Here is a 13699-nt window from a genome sequence, read left to right as displayed (position 1 = left end):
AATCAGATCATAACAATGGTATTATAAATTTTGATAAAAAATAAATAAAAAAATAAATTTGTTTGAAATTCTTTTCTCATATCAAATTTAGATGAAGAAAGTCATCGACTTAATACGAGTGAGTTTGCAGCACTGGTGAGTAACTTCAATCTTTAAATCAATAAACATAACTATGAAATTAGATAATTGTCGCAAGCTCTGAATCCAATAACTGATCGAGTCCATGTGAACACTGGCTACTTATTCGTATTCAACTGACATCAAAGTGTTTTTTATTAATTGGTTCAGGATGTGGTTGGTGGGTGGAATTAGAAATATGTGATCGAGTCCATGTGATAACACGGGCTAGTTATTTATATTCAACTGACATCAAGACATAAGCCATTTTTTATTGGTTCAGGATACGGTTGGTGATGCTCAGCCAAATATGCGAGAATTAGTACAACTTTTGAATTGGAGATGCATGTGATCCTTGTGAATTGTGACCCTTTTTTAAATGACTAATGATTTTACAATTTTACCCTTATGTTAACAACTCATCTTGTTATAAAAGCCCATTCGTTGTTTGTTGCATGGAAATATCAGCAATAGAGCTCAAGCTTTGGAGAGACCTCTCTAATGGCTACTCAAAAGTCTCCTCCATGGCTTATCCTGATAAGCCTTACTTGTGCTCTACTTACTAGCTGCATCAGAGCATCTGATGGAGATCAAAAGGCATGTATATATCTATATTATGATTCATATTTTTTTAAAAGTTTTTAGAGCTTGATCATTATGATATAAACAAGGCTTGTTACTTTTATAACACCAAGATGTTGATAGTGAGACCTCGCTCGTATCAACTTAGGGTTTTATATATGGTATATCTCAGTTTCAATGATGATACTCAAGATATGTATTTGAGCCTGCTGCATTGTTCTAACATGCATATATATATATATGCTGATAGACTTAGTTATAACTGATCGTTTTGTGGTTGCAGGAATACATTGTGTACATGGGTGACCGCCCCAAGGGTCATCTCTCTGCATCATTCCTACATGCGAGCATGCTACAGGAAGTTGTTGGCAGGTCACTACATATACTTGTGTATATGTGTTTATCGCATATATCATATACCATATACCATATATAAACATGTCAAAAGGCAGTAAATAATATGATCTTAAGTGGTGTCCATAATGCGGTAATCACAAATTTGAACATGCTTAATGCAATTTCTTGTCACATTTGCATTGAATCCTACTGGCACAAATTATTAAACATGAAGTAGAAAAACAAGAAAGCAAAGTTCTTTCTTACATGCAGTACCAGGTACACGGCAAAGCATACTATGGTTGTCAATACATGGCCGAGTATATGCATTTTTTTTATTTTTTATTTAAGTTAAGGCAGATACAAACTCATTATCCACGTGTCCCTAGTACAACTTGAACCCTCAACCTCACAGCAGAGGAGAGGTTATACCATCGGACTATAACTAACATATATATTTACAATGGGATGCAATTTTCAACAGTAGGGCATCAGAATCTTTACTGTATAGCTACAAGAGGAGCTTTAATGGGTTTGTAGCAACACTGACAGAGGAAGAGAAGGAGAAAATTGCAAGTGGGTGATTAATTTATAATTTCATTTAATTACTTAATCTATCCAATGATTTGTTTATCATCCTCCCCAACCTCTCTTAACTGTGCTTTAATTATTTTTTTCAGGCATGGAAGGGGTAGTGTCTGTGTTTCCTAATGAAAACATGGAACTCCACACAACAAAGTCATGGGACTTCATGGGCTTCCCTCAAAGAGTTTCAAGAAGGGTCGACGTTGAAAGTGATATCATTGTCGGAGTGTTTGACAGTGGGATTTGGCCTGAATCTGAGAGTTTCAACGACACAGGATTTGGTCCGCCTCCAAGCAAATGGAAGGGCTCTTGCCAATCCTCAACAAATTTCACTTGCAACAAGTACTACTATACCCATAAATAAATTACATGAATGCATATATTAATTGCTTGTGCTAGCTACCACTAAAATTTTGACTACTTTGCAGTAAACTTATAGGAGCTAAATACTACTATGCCAGAGGATCAATACCTGAAAAAGATGTTGAATCACCAAGTGATATAAGTGGTCATGGGACACACTGTGCATCTACAGCAGCAGGGCGCTTAGTGAGCGGCGCAAGCTTATTAGGCTTGGGCAAGGGTACCGCTCGGGGAGGGGTTCCCTCGGCTCGTATTGCTGCGTACAAGATATGTTGGGCTACAGCTGGTTGTTCAGGCGCCGATATGCTTGCAGCATTTGATGATGCAATTGCAGATGGAGTTGATATAATATCAATGTCGGTTGGACTTAATGGGAAGTATCCCCCCCAGGATTACTTTCAAAATCCCAGTGCCATTGGAGCTTTCCATGCTATGAAGAACGGAATACTCACATCCTTTTCTGCCGGTAATTCGGGTCCTGCTTATGAAACCACCAGAAATTTCGCACCATGGTCTCTCGCAGTGGCTGCTGGCACCATAGACAGAAAGTTTGTCACAATGGTGCAGTTGGGCAACAATATGTCCTATGAGGTGACCAAGCATGTCCTCTTCAATATTCTCTTGCATATTATATATAATACGTGTGTGTATATAAGTATGTGAGATTGATAAAAATAAATCTTAATTACAAAAAGTAAAAGTAATTGAAACGTCATAAAATAGCTATTGATTTTACACTAGATTAATTTTATTGTACAACTATATATATATATATATATACACTTACATACATACATATATATGTAACCTTTTGGTTGAAGGTTTGTTTCAAACTTTTTAGTATTGTTTTTTTATCTTATTTTTTATGAAAAGTATGATTTCCCAAATAGAAAATTCTTATACATTAGGGTCCGTTTGTTTGGACGTAAAATATTTTTTTTAGAAATATTTTTATTTTTTAGGTAAAATATTTTTTTTATTTATATTTTTTGATATTTGACAAAGGTCTAGGTCAAAGTTGAGGCCGAGTCTTTCAGGCGGGACTCATAAAATAACTTACCAATAATTGATGGATAAATTATTTTTGTAAAATTTTAATATATTTTTCTTTCGTAAATATTTTACGACAACCAAATACTAGAAAATAAAAATAAAAAAAATATTTTCTGAAAAATATTTTACATCCAAACAAACTAAGCCCAAAAAAAATGAAAATAATCCTTATACTTTTGCGGGTTCATACCAACAGATAGTACTGTTCCTCCAAGAGAAAATCTACATAAAAGAAAATAAATAAATAAACAAAGGGTAGGATAGGAAGTTTTTATGGTTTTTTTTTTTTTTTCTTTCTTTTTAGGTAAGTTGAAATGATATGTACAGAAAGCAAGTTTTTATGTTCCAGGTTTGGATATCTATATTTTATAAAGGTAATTCTTTGTTTAAAAATGAAAAAATGAAAAAATCCTTTAATTTTGGCGCTTGTGAATGAACATCAGCTTTGCCCTCATATATCTACACATTATCTAAAACAGTAAGTTATAGGCAATAGGCAAATTGCATTTGACTTCTAAGTATTTTAGTAATCGGCTCTTTAAAGTAACTAGTACCTCTTTAAAGTGGAGTTTAAAGCAAATCGATACAAGTCTGCAATTGGCCTTATGTATATTCACAATTCATCACCTAGCCATAATAGGGGTGTATCTATTTGATTTACTATTATTTAGTTCTAAAACTCTTTTTTACATGCAGGGAGTCTCTTTAAACACTTTTTCGCTCAATCGTCAGTATCCTTTAGTTTATGCTGGGGACGTACCGAATACTCAAGCTGGTTTTAACAATTCCGTATCCAGGTAAGGAAGAAATAAAAGGAAATATAACGAATCATATCCTGACATCACAGAATATTGATGATTGGAAAATGCATTAAAAAAAAAAAAAAAATGATCATGAAATGCAGGCACTGCAATGAACCAGGCTCACTGGACCGAACTTTAGTGAAAGACACAATCCTTCTATGTGATTCGGAGTCTGACGGATCAGAACCACTCCGCGCTGGTGTGAAAGGAATCATATTTACCGCTGGAGGCGCCAAACTTTCTGGCAGAACTTATGCTTTGCCTGCCTCCTATTTGAGTGATGGACAAGGTGTGCGCAAGTACATGAAATCAACTAGGTAAATAGATTTCAAGACTTTTTTCTTTTTCTTTTTTTTTTTTCACATTTTATTGATCACAGCATATTTAACAATTTGGATAAAACTAACTCTACAGTAAGCCTACCGCAACTATCAAGAAAAGTGAGGGGATTAAAGACGAATTGGCTCCATATGTGGCTTCATTTTCATCAAGAGGACCAAACCCAATTACAAGGGACATTCTCAAGGTATCTTATACATAGATAGTGCATACATATACATACATATATGGGTTTTGGTTTTAAATTACTGCACTTTGTTTAATTTTGTGCAGCCTGACTTAACTGCTCCTGGAGTGCAAATTGTTGCTGCATGGACACAGGCTATCACTCTGACGAAAACAGATGGAGACAAAAGAGTAGTTCCTTACAATATATTGTCCGGCACATCCATGGCTTGCCCACATGCTACCGGAGCAGCTGCCTATGTGAAATCTTTTAATCCTGGATGGTCTCCCGCTGCTATTAAGTCTGCTCTGATGACAACTGGTAATTCAATAACATAGTAATTTCTCTTAAAAGATGTTAGCAAGTAATTCCAAACATCCATTAACATGCCCCTGCTTCTTTAATTTGTTTTTTGCAGCTCGTCCAATGAGCAGTGTCACTAACCCTGAAGCTGAATTTGCATATGGGGCGGGTCATATTGATCCATTACAAGCTGCAAACCCTGGTTTAGTATATGATGTCGGAGTGCTTGACTATGTGAAATTATTGTGTGGCCAAGGTTATAGCGACAAGTCATTGAAACTTGTCACTGGAGACAATAGCAGTTGTTCTAAAGCCAACAATGGGACCGTTTGGGATCTAAATTATCCTTCCTTTGCTCTATCTTCCCAGTCTGAAAAATCCATCACCCGTGTCTTCCACAGGATTGTCACAAATGTTGGTTCACGGGTGTCCACTTACAAGGCAACTGTGGTAGCCCCTATAGGGCTTGAGATCCAAGTTGAGCCGAATGTCCTTACTTTTAACTCACTAGGTCAAACACAGTCCTTTGTGCTTACTGTCACAGCCACATATATAGATAAAAATGTAATTTCAGGGTCATTAGTGTGGTTTGATGGTGTGCATCATGTGAGGAGTCCCATTGTGGCACGTTATTCTTTTGTGGCACATTCTTCCTCTTAACAACTTATATATGCTTGCACCATATATAAACTCTTGTGTATGAGCATGTTTCCTTCAAAATGAAATAAAAGAGAAGCATGGTGTTTTTTTTTTGGATCCAAATGAAATTGCCTCCTTTATTTATTACCAAGATCAATCAAAAACAATTGTGAATAAGCCCCGAAGTCAGAAAATAAGATTTGACAACGAGCCCTTTTTTTTTTTTTTTTTTTGCGTAAAGTACAATGACATCCCCTGAGGTTTGCCATAATGATAAACATTTACAAGTTGGTTGCTTTTTGGATAATGACATCCCCTGAAATTTGAACAAATTGACAAAGACACCCCTATAACCACCTGCCATATATGACACAAGGAGAATTGACCAACTTGCCCTTTGACTATTTAGTGGACCTTTTTAACTTTACAACTTAATGAATTAGACCAATCTACCCATCATTAACATTTTATGCAAAAAAAGTGGAAAGGAAAAATCTGCACAACAGTGAATAAAAAAATTATAGAAAATTCATTTGAAATCAAAATGGAGCAGACGAAAATGTTTTGGAAAATAAACTCATGGAAGTATTAAATTGAATATTTTGGTGATGAACGATGTCCAGAAGGCTGTCAAATAAATAAATTATAAATCTAATTTCAAGAGTGGAAAATTTTAGACAACAACTGTTGTCGAATTTTTATAAAAATATATGTTTGGGCAAAAATTATGAAAATTTTCAGAGTAACTAGACATGCAGAAAAACTAGGGGCTGCTCGAGCCTTAGGTGATTTAGGCGGCCGCCTAAGGCCCCATCCAATAAAAAGGCCCCAAAATATTATAGTTGCCTTGTATATGTTATATTGTAATTATTTCCTTATTGAACATTAACATTAAAAAATTTATCTCCTACTAAAATAACTCTTCTTTTGTTGTTTACTCTCTCCTTATCATTATTCATGTCTTTTCATTAAACTTTAACCTGAAGAGAAATTATTTATCTCCTAAAATATCTCATTTTTTTTTATCTCCTAAAATATCTCATTTTTTCTGTCAATTTCTCTCTCCTCCTCATTCACAGTTGTTTAGTAAGCCAAACCCTAACCATTACACACGCTTAATATGGACCCAAATATTTATATTCATAAATAATATTTTTTTTCTTTGTCTATTCATATACTTTCTTTTAAACAAGTTTTATTTATACACTATATATATTTAATATTTTTTCGGTAAATTGAACCACAATAAATATTTAGCCGTGGTATTGGGAAGTGAAGAAACTTTCTATATTCGCTTTTTCTATATTTTATTTTATTTATTTATTTTTTCTTATTCCTAATCCTCACGTTCATTCTCTCCTCTCTCAGCAAACTCAACAAGTTACTTACAAAACATCTCTCTTCTCAGTCCTCTCTCATTACAACTTTACAATTTTCTTTCAACTCAATATATATTCAATTATTCATTAGTCTCAAATCTCAATTTGAACGCACTTTTCTTTTATTGAATAATTTGCAGCAGCATTGAAACAAAATCTATAAAATTGATTATTTTTTATATATAGTTAATCAAGCTATTTCTTCAATTCATAGTAGGTTTGAACAATTTAAAATATACGAAGATATTTTTGGTTTTTTGTTGAATTTCAAAAAGCTAAAATCATTAGATGTTGATAGTTTGAAGAAATGTTGTCACAAGAAAGATTAAATAGATTGGCTATATTGTCTATTGAAAAAGATATTTTAACCACACTTGAATATAAGAATTTAATTAATAAGTCTGCATCTCAAAAAGCAAAAAAGATGATTTTTAATTAATTATTATTTAATAATTAATATATTGCATATTATGATATGAAAAGGCCAATTTTTATTTTTCGCCTAAGGCCCCGAGTTACATTGAGTCGCCCTTGAGAGGAACCTTTGATAAAAGTTTCATATCAATTGGAATATTACAATACCTTAGATAAAATAATAAATTTCAGCACAATAAATTGGCACCATTTTGTGACTCATATTTACTCAAGGATAATTTCGACATGTCAACATATCTGATATTTTACAATAAAACTGATTTTATTATTAAGAGCAATTTCATCTTTTTGAACCATTTAAATCCTTTGTTTGGTAGATAATTCTAATAGCGGGTGTCATTGTCCAAAACACAACCAACTTATATATATCTGTCCTTCTGGCAAACCTCGTGAGGTGTCATTGTACTTTATCTTCTTTATATATATATATATATATATATATATATATATATATCTATTGATTTTTTTCTTTTCACGCAATAAAAAAAAAAAAGCACCTTGTAAATAAAGATGGTAGAAAGACTTTATATAAATATAATTACTTAAAATGTTACTTAGGTTATGTTTCGCAGTATAAAATTGGAGCCTTTGAATTGGAAGTGATGGAATTAGAGAAAAATAACTCACAAAATTGAACTAAAGTGTTCTTCAATTCTAATTACAAAACTCCAATTCCTTTTAGCTGAATACAACTGTTGACACCCATTTTGGTATTTCGGCGGTGGATGATGTTTGGATCATGGACTTATATATGGGTTACAAGTGAAGGAATAATGACGTGGCTTTAGCAATTAAGTTTGGCTGAGAATCGTCAATGTTTTACATAGAACTTGGGCTATAAGAAAGGATCCAACATAACATGGGTATTATATGGGCCGAAAATATAAATGCATTTTTGGACTGTGGCCCGATGATGTGGATGTATTTTAATTCAGTTATGGAGATACATGTTTTTTACTTGGGATTCAGTTTACACACAGGGATACATTTTGAATAAGATAGTAAATAAGGATTGTAATTTTTATAGTTATCTTTTAGTTGATTTAAAGTTAAGGTATTGGTATTTATCTAGGATAGTTTAATTCAAATAAATATTCAGTTGTATTATAGAGTTATAAAACAATTAGATTACTTGTATAGGAGTTTGTTTCTATGATTTATTCTATAAATAAACAAAGAGGCATGCTGAGATAGTGGTCTAGCACCCTCAGAATCATTTTATTATTATTGTTGTTTTCTCATGCTCTTTCCCAAAATAGCATCCTTGCTATTTCTCTCTATCTCTATCTCTTTTATTCTCTCTATATTATTCTATCTCTCTCCTTCTAAATCTTTCTCTATCTCTCTCTCTCTATTCTTTCTATATCTATTTCTTTCCCCTTTTTATTCTCTTAATTGTTACTATAAATTACTCATTTTAAAGTCCTTTTAACTAGACAATTAGAACTCATTAAGGAGTATATTTGTTCTTTTTCTTCTATAATCGTTTAATAGTCAAATTTCTTAAAGAGACTACAAGTTGACAACCGGCACTCGAACCATATAGTTGGTTCTGGCACGCCCGCACCCTATCAATCCCCGAATCGGATCCAACGAGCCGATTTTAGAGTCAACATTCTTAGCACGCCTGGTGGGACCCATTAGGTGAGTAAATTATAGTAAATGTGCCTCTCAGGCTAAGAAATTCGAAAGGTGTGACTACAGGTGACAACACTAATGAAGAGAATCAATAACTTGGCGTAGGCAATGAAGCCAATTCATCCGTTCCATCCAACGTTCCTTTGGGTCATGCATTGGAATCGATTATGCAGAAAATTGATGCCCAACAAGCACAGATCGGTGAGGTATGGTCCCAGATATGGGAATCAAACCAAATTTTGGTTTCTCACATACACGAGATATGGTCGATGACCGGGGAGTAAATCAAATGATGTATGCTCAAATGGAGAAGATGAGTCAAAAACTTGAAACCAGTATATCGAATAATCAAAGCCAACATGATCAAGCCGAGGCATCTCATGTCAATGAGTCCATATTTCAGCGTATATCGGCACCACTGATACATATATCCCAAGGGCCTCGAACAACATCAACAAGCATCAGATCGCCAAGCACAGCACTCGGCATTACAATCGGCAATGTGCCGAATCCTACTCTCAGTATGCCAATTGGTAATCCACCAATATTGTTATATCTGCCGACAATAACTACTGTGTCAATGTATCAGCCACCAGTGAATAATCAACATAATCAAAATGTGCAGTGTCCACAGGTTCAGCCAATTCCTCCAGTGAGAGATCAGCAAGAGGTGGTAGGTACCCAAAACTAAGGTAGGGCTAATTTAGTGATACCTTCGTCGGCTGTCGATAGGCATGTAAATGCAAATCCACAACGAGAGTAGGTTAACCCGTTTGTTCCACTTCACCCAAATGATCCTCCAGGTCAGAATGCGGGGATCGACATGGCTCAAATTTTGGCTTTAATATAGGCCGAAGTTGCACAGAAACACAGACGAGCTCAGCCAGTATACAGAAAGCCCTATCTTGATCATGTCGATGCCCATGAGTTGCCTAGAAATTATCGGTATTCCGATTTTTCTATGTACAGTGGTGAAGAGAATTTTTCTACGGCACAGCATATTGTAAGGTTTACCGCACAATGTGGTGAAGCAGGCCTTGTGATTGGGTGACCCATGTAAATCTTGTGTTGTGCAATGTTTTGGGGATACTTTATTTCTTTGGTAGATATTCATGTGTTTTTATTGTTCATGGACAACATTTTGACAAAGTGGAATTGGTTACACTTTAAATGGAAATGGATGCATTTGGGCAAAAAGGTTATAACCATGATTTTGAGAAGTGGAACTGGTTGCACTTACCTGTACGCGATTTTTGGTGATTGTTGTCACTTCTTCCACTTCCGCCACACCATAACAATTAATTGATAAGTAAAAATGTGACTCAAAATAAATTATCAAATTGTACAAACACATCAAATCTGCATTATGAGTTATGATGTCTGTAAGTTCCTTCGTTTAATTTTAAACCATTTTTGTATAACGGTAAAGTGCAAAAAATACCCCTATAGTATGCTTAATTACAATGAGTATTATACCCCTCATGTACATAAAACACCCATAAAGTATCAATTTGTGCAAGTAAGTCTCACCTGACATATTTAAGATATAATTTGTCCAAATCACCTTTATATAGACAATTTACACATTATTATTATTATTATTATTATTATTATTATTTAAAAAGGCCATTTTGTGAAATGGTGAAAAAGGACTAAACCCCTGAGGTGGGGATGATTGAACACTCATTTGCTTCTTCTTGTTTTTTTTAATAAAGATTCAACACCCATTTGTTTCTATGTAATGAATTTTATATATATATATATATATATATATATATATATATATATATATATATATACAGAAAGACTCTCATACGGTCCAAAAGAACGAATTTTTCAGCAGACTAATAGTCAAATAGTCAATTACACATTATTACTTTATCAGACCTAACTATAGTTAATATTTGTTACCTTAATAGTCAATTTACCATAGTTAGTTAATATCTTTATTTAATCTCTCTCTTCGTTAATCTCTTCCATCTTCCTTTGAATCTCTAACAGTCAATTTGTTCATAAATTTGTAATCATTGCTTATGAAAAAATCCACCTAAATTGAAAAGAAAAAAAAACTAAAAAAGCTTATTCACGGACCCTAAAAAATTGATGTCCTTTGAACCCATGAAAAAAGCTTATTCAATAATTATTCCACACTTTGTTCTCAATTTGTTCTTTTAACCCAGCAATGCGATCTTAGTTATTTTCGATTAGAAATTGAACATCATTCAGAAAATAATTTAAGAATTATCCCACGTGTATCTAGAGTACAGGAACCAATTGGCATATTGGAAGCATATGATAGATTAATGGCATGAGAAGAAGTTTCCAATTTACATTACAAATTAATAAATAAGGTTTAGTTTGATATACCTGTGCGTGCAAGTAGTACCATGAATTGCTAGACATGTGCTATTAAAGTTCTTGTTAATGATGATCTAAATTTGAGAAACCGTGGAGTGGTAAAAGGGGGGTGTGTGTGTTATGTTCACTTGACATGGCCTTGCCAAAATGTTTCTGCATGATTATTTTCAACCACCGAAAAAAGTAAAAAAGAAGTTGAGTAATAGAAATAGTTTTTGAGATATTTTAAAATTTTGAATGTCGATTTTTTGATACCATAAACTATTTCCAAATTTGGAATGATGAGATTCGATATTTAATTGTATTTGCGCATAAAATTTGAAGGAAATTGTAATGCGTGAAAACGAAAATGGGCATGAAAACGAGTAAATTGGCAAAATCAGAATTTGGAGATTTTTCTTATTTCTGTCTTAGAAAACCAAAATTTGGAGACCTTTTATGGTTTCCATGTCAGAATTAAGCAATATATGCTTTCTATTTGAGACTCCATTATTGAATAAAGGTATTGATTTACCATAGTAAATTGACTATTAAGGTAACAAATATTAACTATGGTTAGATTTGATAAAGAAATAACGTGTAATTAACTATTTGACTATTGGTCTGTTGAAAAATCCATCCTTTTGGACCGCATGAGAGCCTTCCTGTATATATATATATATATATATATATATTTATTTATGAAAATTTAAGAAGTAGATGGCAATGATGCAATTTTTTTCAGTAAAGATTAAATACCCATTTGTTGCTATATAAGGAATTATATATATATATATATATATATATATATATATATATATATATAAAAATACATATATTTATCAAAATTTATTATAAGTTCTAAAGTTTAAAATTTTAAATGTATATGATATATATATATATATATATATATAATGAGTAAGTTTTTTTAATATAATTTTTTAATTATATATTTAACAAAAAAAGATAACTATATTAAATTTTAATTGGGAATTTTTTTTTCTTTTTTATAATTATAGAAAGACCTGAGATTTTTATTCTACTTGATATATTGTACATTAATCTGAGAACTATGAGAACAAATACTTTTTTGAGATATGAATATTGTACATTAATCTGAGAATTATGACAACAAATACTTTTTTAATATATATATATATTATCTCTATTTGACCAGTAAATTAAATACATATATTAGAAATTACTAACTTATGAGTTGAATTAAGTTTTAGGAAATGTAAAACAGTGATTCGAAGAGAGAAAATACACTGTAGGGGGAAACATATAGAGATTTTCTTTTTTTTTTTTTTTTTTTTTTTACATTTTCGAAAGAGTAAAAGGGCAAAACGAGTATTACAGTATTACTTTATATCATATCTCTGCAAAGAGTAATTTGAGGAGTGTTTTCGCTCAATTTTTAAAGAATATACCGATTAATAGCATATTTTTTAAAATATGGAGTGAAAGTGTTATGCGGAGTATACTTTAGGGGTGTTTTCTACACTTTAACCTTTGTATAACTGTATTCGGTTGTGTATTCAAGAAAGGTTCAATAACTTATGTTTCAAAATTGATTTTGAGATTGAATCTTAGATAAGTTAGGATAGTGGGCCACCACGTCTCTATAGTATATAGTAAATCTTTAGTCCTTCAAAAAAAGAATATATATATATATATATATATATATATATATATATATATATATATATATCGTATTATTTGTTTTTGTATCATACACTAATATCATACATTATCTAATGCTGATTATGATGTATTCATTATGTTGATAATTATTAATGTGGTACGAATTGAATTTTCAACATCAACACACTGCTATGAAGTGTTAGAATCAAGCCAAACCAAATCGTGAAGTGGTGGACAAATTGGTTGTCAGAATGATTCCAAGGTGAAGAAGTAGTACTGCATGATGGGATTGATGTGGATCAATGTGATTATATAACTGTTAGATATATTGGCTAGAGAACAACTGAAGATCTTTTAGAGTGCGTCCAATAGAGCAATTGGATTGAAACTGACCATGGAGTAAATCAATTCTGGTGATCTAACGATGAAGATTTGTTATTTTGCTAAGTTTGGAGGTAGGTTGGTGTTCATTGTGTGTGGACTGGTTGTACTCTCTTTCTTCATAGTGAATTTCTTGGCCATGCCAAATCTTGAGGTATTTTGATCTTGAGTTCAAGGGTTTTTCCTCGTATATCTGGTATGCAAATCTCTTTACTCTTTTTATTTACTGCACAAATATATATTTGTTTATTATGCTATGTGATTGATGAATAATTAGTTGAATATCATGATTAAATCAATCTTCATATGTGCTCAAGTGTTCAAGCAATTTAACCTGATATAGTTAATCACCCATAGGTTGGTAAAATCAATTAGGGATTGATTAATTATTTAATTTATTTAAAATAGATTTAATTTGTTTGTTTAATTTGTTTAATCTATTTTTTATTTATTTGGGTCAAACGCATACAATTGACTATTTAATACAAGGTAAAATAAATTCACCAATTAATATTATAATTAATATATCATTGATATATTATCTTCCGCACTTGATTGATTAAATTATTGTGTGAATTTTTAATTAAGCCAAAATTGGG

General features: G+C 32.3%; 1 protein-coding gene across 1 annotated transcript; it reads left to right on the top strand.

Moving 5' to 3' along the window:
* The first annotated feature begins 982 nt into the window (after window positions 1-982).
* Window positions 983-5307, top strand: LOC132269901 (cucumisin-like). Its single transcript, XM_059771125.1, has 9 exons — window positions 983-1071; window positions 1520-1611; window positions 1716-1962; window positions 2049-2574; window positions 3733-3833; window positions 3941-4156; window positions 4254-4365; window positions 4452-4665; window positions 4763-5307. Exons 1-9 carry the CDS (start codon window positions 998-1000, stop codon window positions 5305-5307), a joined length of 2127 nt encoding a protein of 708 aa, XP_059627108.1. The 5' UTR covers window positions 983-997.
* Window positions 5308-13699: the final 8392 nt, after the last annotated feature.

This window comes from Cornus florida, unplaced genomic scaffold (genome assembly GCF_030987335.1).
Source record: "Cornus florida cultivar Cherokee Brave unplaced genomic scaffold, ASM3098733v1 CherokeeBrave_3.0.0_Hap2_Chr08, whole genome shotgun sequence".
NCBI lineage: Eukaryota > Viridiplantae > Streptophyta > Magnoliopsida > Cornales > Cornaceae > Cornus > Cornus florida.
The sequence above is the reverse complement of the archived record's forward strand: the minus strand, read 5'-3'. Positions and strand labels throughout refer to the sequence as shown.